The sequence below is a fragment of the Mixophyes fleayi genome, chromosome 7, assembly GCF_038048845.1.
Source record: "Mixophyes fleayi isolate aMixFle1 chromosome 7, aMixFle1.hap1, whole genome shotgun sequence".
Lineage (NCBI taxonomy): Eukaryota > Metazoa > Chordata > Amphibia > Anura > Limnodynastidae > Mixophyes > Mixophyes fleayi.
Window position 1 is genome coordinate 76552417 of NC_134408.1, and position 16014 is coordinate 76568430.

At 40.8% G+C, this 16014-nt stretch overlaps 1 protein-coding gene across 3 annotated transcripts in view; it reads right to left on the reverse strand.

Moving 5' to 3' along the window:
* The window catches only part of STAT1 (signal transducer and activator of transcription 1), a 368349-nt gene that overhangs the window by 161794 nt on the left and 190541 nt on the right, over window positions 1-16014 (reverse strand). For all 3 annotated transcript variants that reach the window (XM_075179993.1, XM_075179994.1, XM_075179992.1), the window contains one exon: window positions 11712-11795. In XM_075179993.1, coding sequence (XP_075036094.1) covers window positions 11712-11795 — 84 coding nt within the window. The remainder of the gene's footprint in view (window positions 1-11711; window positions 11796-16014) is intronic.

Below are 16014 nucleotides of genomic sequence, written 5' to 3' on the forward strand. Positions count from 1 at the left end.
GTACTTATCCTTTTATATTGGTATGTGTTTTGTATGGAAATGTATCGACTCCTGAGACAGTATGTCATGTTTGGGTTTTGCAATTGTCTAGCGACAGGTAATCCCCCAGACCTTTTCATTGCTCAGTGACTAAAATGTCTTAGCCTGAAAGACAGGAGGAGGTAATTGTACTTGCTGGTAGACTCCCTATGCAAGTGATCACAGATGAATGTGAATTTTGCAAATTAAATTATGTTCAAAGCAAGATTATAGAAATGTTATATCCTGATTGTAAACATTCAATTGAAAACCTCAGACACAGTAGCACCGCTAGTAGTAATGTAAAAATGTGTTAAACCCCTCTGGGCTGATTTATGTGCAGGCTGCATGAATCTGAATTGGTTAAAGGGGCAGGAGGCCGGATTAGCTCCTGCCAAGCTAGTGTCCCAAATTGCATTTAAAGAGCTCTGTTTTACACCGAAAGAAATCACTGCTTTGACGACTGCTTACCCTGCTGTAATTCCTGTGACCTGAAGATTAGCCCAAATATAAAATGTTATCTGGCTGTTCTGAGGTTGGGACCCAGCATTCCAGAAACAACACTGCAGCTCTGCTCAGTGTGATAGGCCAGGGGGAACCATCCACAGCAACCCTGATATGAAGACATGGGGTCAGGGGTACCAGCAAGGGAGTACACTAGCAGCGAGAGTTACCCAGAAGGACGTGGTTCTAGGTGCTGCTAAGAAACCTAGTGGTGGCAGCAGTAAAAGCCCCTCCTACTGCGCATTTGGGAGAAATAAAGGGGATGGTGACAAGGCAAGCCTAGCCAGTCCCCAACAACTTAACAGACAGGGTGGCATAGGAGGTCCATCTTGTCACACCAGTGAAAGTAGCTATGGTCACTAGGGTGTAAAATGAGTGCCGCTATATAATATGACTGAACAGGTGAGTTGCAGCTCCACATGGCTCCCAGTAGCCTCCAACTTCAGATAACGGTATATGCTATTAGTTGGTCCAGGCAGGTCAGAAAGTGGTGAGAAGTGAGGACAACAGCCAAACCAATGACACATCCCCATTACATACCCAATACATTTTTTAGCTAGTTAAAAAAAACCAGTTATGCTGTGTAAGAATCCATTATTTAAAAATATGCCACATAAAAAAAAAATCAATCATGGCATGTAAACAGAGACAATTAAAATTGGTATATAGGTTTGGGATCTATTAGCAGGAATACTGGGGATTCCTAATACTGGAATGGTGCCAATATATAGATAAACAGCCAGCCACCCAAAAAATAATGCTATTCTGTGAAAAATCACAAGACTGAAAAAAAAAATGCTTTTGCTATGGACAATACATGAATGTGGGCTGTGAGATTTGCATGTCAGGGCTACTTATCAGCTCAAATATAGTCAGTGCAAAACAAAAGATCACAAACAATCCAAAGATTCCAGTACATAAGTTAATTATAGACATCAAGGGAAGCACTCTCCAATTTAAAGACTACAAATGCTGCTCCTATGTCAAGTTTAATAAATAAGTACAGTAGAAGGAGCGCAAAATATAGTCAAAGTGTAAAATATCAAGATTATTGTTCGGGCAAATAGTAATAAAACATACTATGGTGTACGGATTAATGTTTAAGCCTTTTGAGAGTATGTGTAGCGGAGCTAACGGAAGTTAAGGTCCTGGTACAATCTCACCCTCACACACTAACTATCTAATCTTACCCTAATGAGAGAAGACAGGTCGGGTCCAGTGGTGATGCCAGTCCGGGATGTAGTATACCATAGGCCGCTGAGATTGAAAGTCTGTGTATTTCGCGGCTTCTAAGACTTGCCGGTGTCACTGGGTAGTGAAAGTGTTCTTACTGAAGCAAAATTGTACAACAGTCAGTACCAACGCATTTCGTTCGCTACAGGACTTTGTCAAGGATACTGCTCGATGAGAAGAATGCCACCTTGGTCCTGCTTTCCCTGTGGGTCCTATGCCAGCATAAGTTAATTATGTTTGTTGATGCAACTTTGATCCTTTTATATTGCATTTAGCAGTCAACATATATGAACAGTCCTGCCTGAGATGCAAAGTAATAGCATTCAGCTGTGAGAAGGCTGTAGCAGGGACTAAAGCACAGGTTTTTGACTAAACAGGAAAACACATAGGGCCTGATTCATTAAGGAAAGTAAAGAAAAAGAGTAAGTTTGAACCTTGGCAGAACCAAGATGCAAAGCAAATTAATTTATTATTTTGCACATAAGAAAAATACTGCCTGTTTTTTAATGTAGCACACAAATACTTGATAGCTTTATTTTTACATTGACATTTAAAGTTGATCTAGGGCATGCCCTACCCCAATTATACATCTGTCCCCACATTTTAATACCTCCCCCCCCAATTCAACATGGTTTTGCCAAGGAGCAAAATTACTCATTTTTTTTGCTTTACTTTCCTTAATGAATCAGGCCCATAGTGTTTTCAAAGGTCTTCACCTCAGAGGATGTCTAAAAATGAAGTAGCTTTGCAGTGGAGAAACATATTTCACTGTATTCCATTTGTTCCCTTCCACTAACTCGGCAGCAATTCTAGGACTAATCTTTCTTCATCTCTAAAAAGGAATTTAAATATCTCTGCTAATTGAAATCTTAATATTGCATGTAGCCGCAACAGAAGGCACATTATTTGGACGGTGGACACACATTTTGCAACTTTTAGGAAGCTCTATCAAAGGTTGACTTTTATCCAATATCCTATTTTTTTGTGTTTTACATGGAAATTTATAATTTACCTACATTGCCATGTTAATATCCGCTTAAGACAATTGAGAAGAAAGAGGTTACTGATTCATCTCAACGGAAAATGCAGTTCAATAGACTCTGAGTGCCCATAGAAATGCACTGGCAATTGAAATGCATGAGGACATGCACTGTAAATAAAACATTATTTTGTAAAACACAGAAAAAAAAAATACCATTGTGGAACTATAAGCACTATCAAGCCCTGGTAGCCATTGACTTTTTGAGTTCTGGCAATTAATCTGTCAGTAACAATAATATTTCGCTGCTTTGTTGCTTATGATATTATTATTACATGAGGTTTTTGAAACACACAACCACTGGGCACCATCGCAATTTTTTTGGGGGGAAACATGTACATCTTCTTTAGCGGCCTCCACTATGCTCTTCTGAGCTTGCTATGGGCTGGCACATGCGCAGAAAAGTCTCATTTGGAGGCTTTAATGTGCATGCACCTCTGCAGTTGATAGACCATCGTCACCTGGCCCTCCTCAGCACTGGACCACAAAGCAGACGAGCCCCCTTCGCCAGTAATAGTTCTGACACTGGCCTGAGATCAGTACCTGCTCAAGTGGTCATCATGTAAACAGTGCTAGTGATTGTATTTTCCCATTCAATTCAATAGACAATGCATTTCAATGGGCAGCAAATACATATATTATTTTTCTGTACTTGTGTATACATGCTATGTGGAGGAATCTTTTGGGGTAAGAAATCATGGCTGTATTAAGCACCTGTGTAATGACATCCTTAGTCGGCAGGTTTGGAACAGTTGTATCTGTAGATGATTTGCGGGGAAAGACACCAGAATGGGCGAGCACTGGCGGACCCAGGAAAAACATGATATTTATGTTTCCCTTTACCTACATTTGTCCCAATTTTCTATGATAGACTTTCTTGTTTTGTTTATCTTTCCTGTTTATATTTATTTCACAGTCTTAGATTCTATTCAACTATTTGTGTGTGGATTTACTTATTTATCATTTGCTTTTTTTTTCTCTATCAGCTTTATTTACTTTCTGGACTGCCTGTTTGTGTATTTCGTGTTTTGTTTCACTGTGATTAATTTCGACATTTATTCCTGTGCAATTAGTGACAGATTGAGGTCTTAGTTTAAGTTTATTTGTTTATTTTTGCCTTAAAGTTCTATGTTTTTCTTTATAGGTTAATGAATGTTTTTGTTTATTTCCATTTATTTGTCCTTGATGGGGAAATTGAGATTAGCAGGTATAGAGCATATATATTAGAGCAATAGAGAGAGTATTAGAACAGAGTGGGAGACAAGGAATGAAGGGGAATAATAGAGTCAGATATTCAGAAAGGGCTCGGGATAGAAAGAGGGCTCAAGAGATTGGTAAGTAGAGTGCACACTAATTAGAGTGTTAGGGAGAAAGCAGAAACATCACACAGGGTAAGAGATAATTACAGACAGTGTGACACAGGGAAGAGTGTGTTGTGTGCGTGTGAGATCAGGGTTTAGTGCAAGGATATATACAGTAGCATACAACAGTGCTCATGTAGGCAGGGACTTAGTAGTGGATTTGAGCAACAAACAGTTATAGAGCTTGATTTAAAAAAAAAAGGAAAAATAGATTGTGGGGAAGCGATCAGAATTGGGGAGAGAGCTTGTTGGAGAAGGAGCAGTGGGATTCATCAGAGAGAGAGAGCGCACAGGTTTATGAGAATGGGACACGGATCAACAATGTTTAAGGGTCACTCCTGTCCTTACCCATGGTGCATTGGAAACTATGGATGCCTTGAGAGTTCAGTTTAAGCTGATACTAGGCTGGCTATTTGATGGGAGTTTACACAGAACTAATGCATATGTAAAGCAACAATGCTGAAGGCATTACAAGGAATAATCTAAAGTTGAAAATCTCACAGTTTTTTTCCACTTCCTATTTTGCCAAGTCATAGTGTTTCTGTTTTTTTTGGTACAGCGCAACTCAGCGTACAGGTCGTTTTAAGGGATTTGTTTTGCTAGAAAGCTATTATGGCTGAAGAGTGCCTTTGAAGGTTCAAAATTTTGAGAAACTTCGTTTTTTTAAAAAAAATTGGTTAAATATGCCCCATTTTAAATATAGGGGATTTCACAGAATTCCATAAAGCTGTGCATGTCAAACAGAGGTGTGTGCTGGGTTTACTCATATTTGTACTCATTTATGAGTACAAATATGACTGACCACTCTTGCTAAGAGATTTTCATACCTGAGCTGGAGAAATTATCCAAATTTTCTTCTATTCACAGGAGGTTTGGTTAGTGTTTTTGGGCTAAGAAGGGGGCACTACACTAGTATTAGCCCTGGCACCGCTCTCATTTCATAGTTTAATCCCTCAGAACAGTGCCAGAGCGGCTGTTATAGAGTCCGTTTAAACTTTAATTTCTTCACTGCACTGAGCTGGGGGACAGGAAATTTAAAAGTGCTCTGTGCACTTAGTACTCTGCACTTGTACAGAGCTGCGGTTTCATTCAGTGTGCCATAGTTGCACATGTATATTACTGCTTGGCAATCCTCTGGGGAAACATTTCTTACTATGATAACTGAATTTATTTTTTACTGTAAGGCAACAGTGGTTTTTCCCTTTCGTTTTTACATTTTGTTTTGCTGCCCCCACCATTATTTGCACAATGATTTTAAAATGAGCCTGGATATTTCCAAAGGGCAGTATAACAAACACGGGAGTTGTGCAGTGTGCTAGAGGCGTTTAGTTTATGCTAGTCTCAAGAGAGTTTAGTGTTAGCTAGGCTAGGGAGACACTGTGAAGCAAGGGTCACAGAGCTGCACATTAATCCTACATGTCCTGATCACCCTATGTGCCGACAGAGCTCTGCCCGATTTAACATGTGGACAGTGTGAGATGAAGTGTGCTGCACAGATGCAGTCAGAGTTCACAAACCTACTGTACAGTGAATGCAACATTTGGGAAGGCCCTAAACACAGATGTGCAGTTGATGCCGACAGTGTCCGCTGACTTTCAACTGCATTGAGTGTAGTGCACAGAGCTGAGCACCTGGGCACCATCCCTTCCTCTACTTGAGCTTCCTCTGTGTGATCGGTAGCAGCTGCAGCAGTCACATGACACACAGTGCAGGAGCTGCTGGATATCTTCCGGTTCTGTACAGTGGAGAAAAAGGTAAGAAGAAGTGGTGATGGGGAGAAGGCATATGTGGCTAAAGGTGCTGGACAGAGAGGGGTCATGTGTGACTAAAGCTGCTGGGCAGCGAGGGGCCTGTGTGTGTGTGTGTGTGTGTGTGTGTGTGTGTGTGTGTGTGTGTAAAGCCTGTGGGCAGAGGGGGCATGTGTGTGTGTGTAAAGCATGTGGGCAGAGAGGGCATGTGGGAAGAGGGGGTGTGTGTGAGTAAAGCATGGTTATTGAGGTGGTACTAATTAACAGGGGTGTGCATTCCTTCCATTCCCAAGCCGTTCTGTGACCATGGTCTTTTTCCTCCAGGCTGCACATACAGTAACTTTGTGCCAGCGCTATTGAGTCTCTGGAAAACTTCTACACTCCAATGATCAACTGTGTATGACTCAGATAAATATACAAACTAGACCCACTACTTTCATAATGTACTGCATTCCACCACTGTCTGTCCTGGGGCGGATCTAGTTGTTTTTTTCTTTTGTTTTATTAGGGGGGCGGTTTAGTCCCTGCCACCTTTTTTACGTTACTTTTGCCTGCGGACACACACTTTGTATGCAGGTACATGTATGCAGAGACAGGCAGCATACATTGATGCGGCCGAGCAGAATTCTGTCTTACTGTCTCCGCTGATTGATCCTGAACATAGTGTGCAACCACAGGCAGCTAGAAAACATGATTGTCCCAACTGCCCCCCCCTAGATCCACCACTGTGTCTGCCAAAACATACAAACCTACTGCTTCCCACCACTGATTGCAAGAACATGCATACATACAGCTAACCACCACACCCTGCAAGAACATGTAAACATATTGCTCCCCACAACTGCCTGCAAGAACATACACACGTGACAGGATGGACTGCCTATGCCACCGTATCAGTTGTGTTCCTGGGGACAGGTTGGGCTTGCCTTGCCGCCGACCCTTTCTTTATCCCAAATGCACCCTCTAATCGAAGAAGGGGCTTAAGCTGCTGCCACCACTGGACTCCTTAGCGGCATCCAGAACCACGTGTTTCTGGGTAACTATTGCTGCTAGTATGCCCCTTGCTGGTACACATAGGTTAGTACCCTTGACCTCTTGCCTTCAGATCAGGATTGTTGTAGATCCACCTATCACACTGGCAAGAGCTGCAGGTAGCAGGCAAAGAGTTTGTACTAGAATGCTGGGTCCAAACTTCAGAAAGCTGTAAAACGGATTAGATTTGGGTCTAATCTGCAGGTCATAGGAATTATAACAGGTAAGAATTTGTCAAACCAGGAGCAAATGATGTTTATTGGCTCAAGTCTCCTAATAAGGACAGTTCAACACTGGTTTAAGGTGCCAGTGATCAGAAGGTCAGATGGAACAATAATGCATTTCACAGCAAACCAGTGCTCTTTTATACAGCTTTTGGAGACTATCTTTGCAGGAGATGATCCATCCTCCTATCCCTTTGACCAATCTGGACTGATTAATGCATCCTGCACGTGAATCAGCCCAGAGAGGTTAACATCTTTTTACATTGAAGCTAGTGACGGGGGGGAGTGTACGTACTCCCTGTCCATGAGCTGCCAGCCAGGGAGAGGGGGGTTCAGCCGACTCTCCGCCTTGCTGAATGTCTGTCTGGGGCGAGATATTAATCATTTAAATATCCTGCCAAAAACTACCTCCAGGGACCATGCTGTGGGATATGGTTCTCCGGTCTGGCTGAAATTATTACCAGAGGGAGAGAGATCAGGTCCTGGGGCAGCAGCCCCTGCCTGCCGCTAGCTGAAGCTCTTTGAGCTCAGCTATGCGGCTTAGCCTCCTGGGACCCCCAGAAAGCGTTGCACCTCCTGGATCTATTTGATTCCAGGAGGCTAGTTTGTAAGTCTCTCAGGCAGCCACTGAAGCTGAAGAGATGAAGGAACCAGGGCTGTTCCTGCAGCTCCCTCTGGACCAAGGGACAGGTAAATGAATTTTTATAATTATACACATATTTCATACATTTACACATTATACTCATTTTAAATACAGATAGCTACACTACTCTTCACACAGTTTTACACTACTCATAGCTACACTAGAGGCACCTAGCGCCTCTACATTAAATATACATTTATTAAGCACACTTCATTTATTAATCGGCTTCAAACCCTATACATTTTGACACTATGCTACACAGTTTCATCACTGGTGCCTAATGCTGGGGGTTAACCCTTTCGGCGCTGCACGCCAGTTAACTACTGGCGCTGCAGCCCCTAAACACACACATTTAATCCTTAATTAAACAGTGACACTCTCCCCAGCGCCGAGCGCCGGGGTTTAACTCATTCCATGCTGCGGCGCAGGGTACCCCCTTCCCAGCGCCAAGGTGCACACGTTAAAACACATCTTTTATTGATATAAAACATTTACTTTTGCATGTGGTGCGTCTATCGCCGATGCTTTAACCCCTCTGGCGCCGGGTGTTAAACCTCCTGGCGCCGGAGTCTATATAAAGACTCCGGCGCCGCACACTCCGGGATCCGGCTACAATACATATATACAGCACCCCACCACTGCCTGCCAGAAAATGCATACATACTGCACCCCACCACTGCCTGCCATAAAATACATACGTATTGCACCCCACCACTGACTGCCAGAACATACATACATTCCTGAAATTGAAAATATAGAATAGAATATTAATAGGTGGTCAGAATCAAGAAAAAATATAACATTTCTTCACTAGCACTTGATAATTATTACTTATGGTATTATTAATTTTATCTTATTATATGTAACAATTCATCTCATTTAGCACTTATACTAGTTTTTATCATATAATCAGGAGATTTGGGGCACTATTATACACTATGCTTTACACCATTCGCGTCAAGACACTTAATTTGACACTATAATTTACTTAAGATTTAAGCCACAACATTATTTATGTCAAGTAATACTTTGATATACTTAGTATTATTTTTATTCACATCAGTTATTGTATCACATCACAATAGTTAAATTACTTTAGACATAATGGGAGGTATTCAATTGTACCTCCGGGCGCCGCCGGAACGAGCGCGTTAAAACTATTACCGTTTATACGGTAATTACTTGCTGAATTTCATCTCGCAGCTCCCTGAGCTGCGAGATGAAATTCAGCGAGTAAACTACCGTATTAACGGTTTTTACGTGCAAGTTTACCGTATAAACGGTAATAGTTTTAACGCGCTCGTTCCGGCGGCGCCCGGAGGAACAATTAAATACCCCCCAATGAATTTGGAATTCACCTTAGATAATTTATTTTGTTGAAGAATAATATCAATTAAAATATGTTTATTATTTGTAAATTATTTTCTGGTTCCTCCTATTTTTATAATGAGAAAGGGTTAATGAGTAGGGATTTGAATAGATATTTTGCTATTTTTGAGAATAAGATCATCAATAACTAATTAACAACAATATAGGGAAAGCATGAGGATAATTTGAAAGAGGAAAGTTTCCCAATTTATAGAAACATTACACTTATATTAGGATACCTTAGAGATGACTAAATATAATTAGTATAGGAGCGATCTATGTGGGAAATAAAACAGACAAATAAAAGAATTTTTATGAAAAGGTAATAAATTGACATTCATATGGATTTTATAAAGCTAACGGAATGCACCAAGTAAAAACTTTTTATTGAAAAAACTTAACATTTCTATGTACCATGCTAATATTATCTAGAATTTCTGGCTTTGACAATGGGGGATTTTGTATCCCAATCCTAAGAAATATATATTATAATCGGCACATATGGCAAGGGTGGAACCCAATATGTGCGCTGTCTCTACTGACAGTGAATACTGTCAACCAACAACCCCTAAGTCACCTGCGAATGGCGAAATACGCTGATGTCATTCTGGGTGGGGTGTTCTATAGAGACCTGTCAAATCATTTAATCGGCTTGTCTTTGAAAAAGCATAGCGAAACGCCTGTCGGCGGTTTCGCTGGATGCACTTTCTACTCGGGCCTATACAAATAAGAGGTTTACTATAGATATATATCTCCCTAAGTCCAGAGTTAGTATGGAGCGACTAGGAGGTAGAAAGCGATTCACCCCCCATATGAAGCATGCTTAAAGGCAGCCATAATAGAAGAATAGTCGCTAAGAGCTTACTGAAGCTAGATATAAGGAGCTGCATTTTCATCTAGTGGAGCTAATGCACTCAAGAGTGTGCGGTCACCACGTATTGGACATATATAAGAGAGCGATTAATGATTTACTTTATCCAACAGGGGTAGCCTGTCATATGATATTTTTGACAAAACTACAGGGTGCGGTGCAAGACATAGCAGCTACATATTAACTTTTATATTAGACTAAGTAGAGGCTATATAAGTGAAAGATCATTATAACAGTAAAACAACTAACAATATAATCCTAACTAATTTAGTAAACCTTTACTCGACAGTTTTTAGAAGTTCAGAGTTAGTGCATCCAGCATTTTAATTTATCACTTTATTTACGAACACTTTCATTTTTCGCTATTTTTATCTATTATTTTAAAATGGTCAATAAAAATTATATTTTATTTTAATTTTTTAGATGTTTTTCCCTATTGAATATTTCTTATTGAGAATTTATAGGAGTCTATGTGCACCATTTTTGAAAAACAACTTCTAGTCTTTCTTTGCATACATACATTCCTGCCAGAACATACATATATGCTGCACCTAACCACTACATGCCAGAAAATTCATACATACTGCACTCCAGCACTGCCCGCCAGGACATACATACTACACACTCCTCCAGCACTGCCTGCCAGGACATACATACTGCACTCCAACACTGCCTGCCAGGACATACATACTGCACTCCAGCACTGCCTGTCAGGACATACACACATACTGCACTCCACCAGTGCCTGCCAGGACATACATACTACACTCCACCACAACCAGATAAGCTTCATATTGCTTATATTTTGGTACGCGGCCACCTGATCACTACTATTATGAACATTTATTGAATCATTGGATTGTCACAGATTGATACTGTTTGGCCCTTCTGTTTTCTGTCATGAGACTTTGTAGAAATTCTTTCTTGATATGATATAATATTCATTCTTATCTGTGTTAAGCTGTGGAAATCAAAGTAAATAGAGCAGCCATTGAAATAGAATTATCTTTTTAAAAACTGGGTTCAAAATGTAATCAACCTTCTGTTATAATAAAGGTAGTTTATTAAAAAGTTATTATGTTATTAGCATTAATAGCATATTTGCCACATCATTGGACCTTCGTGCTTTCAGATTAGCACAGTAAGAAGCATCCAAAATAGCTACCCTTTTACAGAGGTCAACAAAGATAATGATATTTATCACAGCTGCTTATATTTGGGATACTCTGCCTACTGTAAGCTATATGGATATTGCAAGACTGAGGTGTTATATGGTAACATAAAAGCACAAGGCTGTAGGCTGAGAGCAATTGCACAGGTCAGAGAATCCATGACGATTTGTAATAACCATAATTATTTACATTAGGGAGTGTGTTATTTCTGATAATAAACAATTCTACCTCGCGAAAAATGAAGTGATTACATCAAAACTCATGGTTAATACAGATATTATTTACAGGATATATACATATATTAACATAACTTGTGTACTATGCATGTATTGAAACCACTCATGTATCAAGATCAATAAACATATTTCAGTGCAATTTTTGCATCCTGTGACAATAAGATATGTAGAAGCAAAATTAGCTATTGGATATGAAATACACTCTTCTTTATTTGTAGGTATAGTTGATAGGTCTACCTTATAATTTCTAACGATAGTATACCTCTAAATCCACAACTAATCCTGGCTGGCAAAGCTGTGTCTCAAAACTCAAGGAATGCAGCTCTTCAGTAACAATAAGAGGCCCCTAAATGAAGAAAAAAAATGAACAGTATATTAGAATATATCTATTTGAAAATATTATTTAAAAGGGGAAATATAGATAGCTAGCTTCCACAGTTTGTGTGTAACATTTAGACATAATTTACATGACAACAAATATGTACCAAACAGAACAGAGACTTATGGTTACTATACCCATGCAGTGAATCACAATAATATACTGTAAAAGTACACAAAAGAGGTCCTTCAGGGCTCTTTTAACAGTGGTTTGCTCTCCTGAATTATGAGGGGTACTTGACTTGTACACCACAATCCTACTAGTAGGGCTATATAATTTTCTTTCAGCTTGAAATGTTCTAAATTGTCCCATGCTCTATTAGTGCATTCAACAGCAGAAGTTAAAAACAAACATGGAACTAAAATTCATGAAATGTTTTCTTGTTATGCTCACTTCTCTGTATGTATTACCCAGTATTGTTTTATTACGGTTTGTTCCCAATTGTAAAGTGCTATGGAATCTGCTGACGCTGTATAAATAAATAGATGATGATGAATGTTTTAGTCTGTTGTAATTTCAAATTTTGAAATCACCCCAAGCCTTTTTCCTTTATCTTCTAATGTTCTTTACTGCAATAAGTTATAAAGCTAGCAGAGGTATTTAACCACAGCTAAACTTAACCAAGCTTCCCTTCATTGTTTACCATCTTGCCCTTCTCATACCCCCCCCCCCTTATTTTACCTGCAGGTTAACAAGAACACATTCAGAAACTGGGTGGAACACAAGGACAACTGGTACACCCAACTTGTACATTCTTACTCACAGCCACACCCTCTACACATCACACCAGGCCCCACTAACCACTTACTCTCATTGTATACAGATCCACAAACACAAAACCCCATCCTGATCCATAGAATCCCTAGCACTAGGAAAAAAATACATTGTATCATTTCAACTAGGGGTGTGCACTGGGCACTTTTAGTGTTTTGGGTTTTGGGTTCTGATTAGCTTGAGGTTTTGGGTTCTGATTTGTTTTGCCAAAACACCTGACGAAAGGTTTTGGTTCCGATTTCGGGTTCTGATTTATTTTTTAAAAAGCATAAAAAGCGCTAAAATCCTGTTTTTTTTGTTGTTTTCCACTCCTACGCTATTATTAACCTCAATAACATTTAATAACAATCATTTCCACTAATTTCCAGTCTATTCTGAACACTTCACACCTCACAATATTCTTTTTAGTCCAAAACGTTGCACCGAGGTAGCTTTCTGGACTGCGTAGTGGAGTGGCCCCGGTACCCAATTTGGTACCGGGGCCACAATACCTCCTCCAACTGGTCTCAATTCCACTGCACATATGGCTGCTCCTCCATCCTCTGCAGCATATAGAGGGTGGAGTTCTAGCGTCTCAATACCTCTTTTTTTCGATCATGACAGTGCATTTTAATTATTTTTGGATTTGCCCCCAACACTGAATGTAGTTTAATATCTGATACGCATCTATCTGGACTGCGTAGTGGAGTGGCTCCGGTACCCAATTTGGTACCGGGGCCACAATATATCACCCTCAACAGGTCTGAATTCCACTGCACATATGGCTGCTCCTCCATCCTTTGCAGCATATAGAGGGTGGAGTTCTAGCATGTCAATACCTGTTGTTTTCGATCATGACAGTGCATTTTAATAATTTTTGGATTTGCCCCCAACACTGAATGTAGTTAAATATCTGATACGCATCTATCTGGACTGCGTAGTGGAGTGGCCCCGGTACCCAATTTGGTACCAGGGCCACAATATATCACCCTCAACAGGTCTGAATTCCACTGCACAGATGGCAGACACCGGATGGACGTCTAAAACCGAGATGTTAAGACCGCAGTTCCTCTTTTTTGGGACTGCACAAACAATTAACGTAGTAATATAAATGGAAGTTACTTTTTTTATGAACTACATAAAGAAAGAACGTAGTAATAAAAATGGCAGTTACTCTTTTTTGGAACTACAAAAACAAAGAACGCAGTAATATAAATGGAAGTTACTATTTTTTGGAACTACTGAAATAAAGAAAGTATTAATAGAATCGGCAGTTACTCCTTTTTTGAACTACAGAAAGAAAGAACGTAGTAATAAAAATGGCAGTTCCTCTTTTTTGGAACTTAACAAGAATTATATAATTTTGTTTATTCAGTAATAATGAGTCTCTCTATTAGAGTGTAATGCCCCTTAAAACTCCTTTAAATAAAATAGTACGTATTCTAGGAGACCCTGTTTATATATTTAACTTGGTTCTGCAAAAATATGCATGATGATCACTGGACAGAGATCTGTAATAGAGCAGCGATTAAAGTGGCCTGATTAAAGGTCATGTAAGATCTTAAAGCACTCACAATTATATAGAGACTGTATTCTCATTAAAGACGCTGCCTAACGTGTCTAAAAGTTGGCACTTATATAGCGCTTGCTTCACTGGGTGATGTGAGCAAGCGGAGTATGTTAATATGGAGAGACCCTATCTAAACATTAATATGATAGAACAAATTGCAGCGCTGTATACGCTGTGTGTAGGTAAGGTAGGGATCTCAAATACCATGACACTCTGTTTAGCCTAATCCCTGACAATGTAATATCACGGAAAGCCTATATGCTTATTAAGGGCAATGCCTAGCTTCTGCTAAATCAGACAGAGTATGCAGCACACGTCTAACACCAACATAGCTGTGCCGGTGACATGGCCTGCAGGAATATCTCTGATGGAGATAGAACTAGGCCCCAAAGAGCACATAATGGCAAAAAAAGAGTTGCAAGATGGAATTGTCCTTGGGCCCTCCCACCCACCCTGATGTTGCTGAAATAGGACATGCACACTTTAACAAACCAATCATTTCAGCGACAGGGCCTACCAAACTACTGTGGCTGAAATGATTGGTTTGTTTGGGCTCCCACACAAAAAAAGCTATTCATCTCTCCCTGTACAAACTAAACTGGCTCTACTGAGGCAAGATGTCGTCCTCATCCTCATCCTCTGATTCCTGGCCCCCTTCAGTGTGTACTTCCTCATCCTCACACATTATCAATTCGTCCCCGCTGGACTCCACAACCACTGGAGGGCAGTGCTGTACTTGATTGAGGAATTGATAATTCATTTTTATGAACATCATTTTTTCTACGTTTTGCGGAAGCAACCTCCTTCGCCGCTCACTGACCAGGTTCCCCGCTGCACTAAAAACTCTTTCCGAGTACACACTGGAGGGGGGAAAACTCAGGTAAAATAGAGCCAGTTTGTACAGGGGCTTCCAAACTGCCTTTATTTCCTGCCAGTAATAATATGGACTGTCTGACATGTCTATTTGGATGGTGTCAGAAAAATAATCCTCCACCATTTTTTCTATTGTGACAGCATCCAATGCAGCGACAGTAGACATGTCTGCAATGGTTGGCAAGTCCTTCAGTACGGACCAGATGTCTGCATCCCCGCTAGCGGGTCTTTTAGGAAAACTGAGTTTTTTCCTCGCAGCCTTAGGTGTGGAAGAAAATGAAGGTGGAGCTGTTGGCATGTCACGGTCCTCTTCAGAGGACAATTTCCTGACCAGCAGGTCTTTGCACCTCTGTAGACTTGTGTCCGCCGGAAACAGAGACACAACATACGCTTTAAACTGAGGATCGAGCACAGTGGCCAGAATGTATTCCTCTGACTTTAAAAGAGTGACCACCCTCGGATCCTGGCAAAGCGTACGAAGGGCTTCATCCAAAAGAGCTACATGCTTGGTGGAATCGCAGTGGTTTACCAGCTCCTCCCTCACTTTCTCCAGCTGCTTCTGCAACAGCCTGATCAGGGGAATGACCTGACTCAAGCTGGCAGTGTCGGAACTGACTTCTCGTGTGGCAAGTTCAAACGGCTGCAGAACCTTGCACAACACGGAAATCAGTCTCCAGCGTGCTTGACTCATGTGCATCCCCACTCCTTTTCCTATGTCGCAGGTGGCTGTGTAGGCTTGAATGGCCTTTTGCTGCTCCTCCATCCTCTGCAGCATATAGAGTGTGAAGTTCCAGCGCGTCACAACCTCTTGTTTGAGGTGATGGCAGGGCAGGTTCAGACTTTTTGATGTTGTCCGAGTCTGCGGTAGGCACTGGCAGAATGCCTAAAGTGTCCAGCAATTTTGCGGGCCACCGCAAGCATCTCCTGCACACCCCTGTCACTCTTCAGGTAATGCTGCACCACCAAATTAACGGTGTGGGCAAAACATGG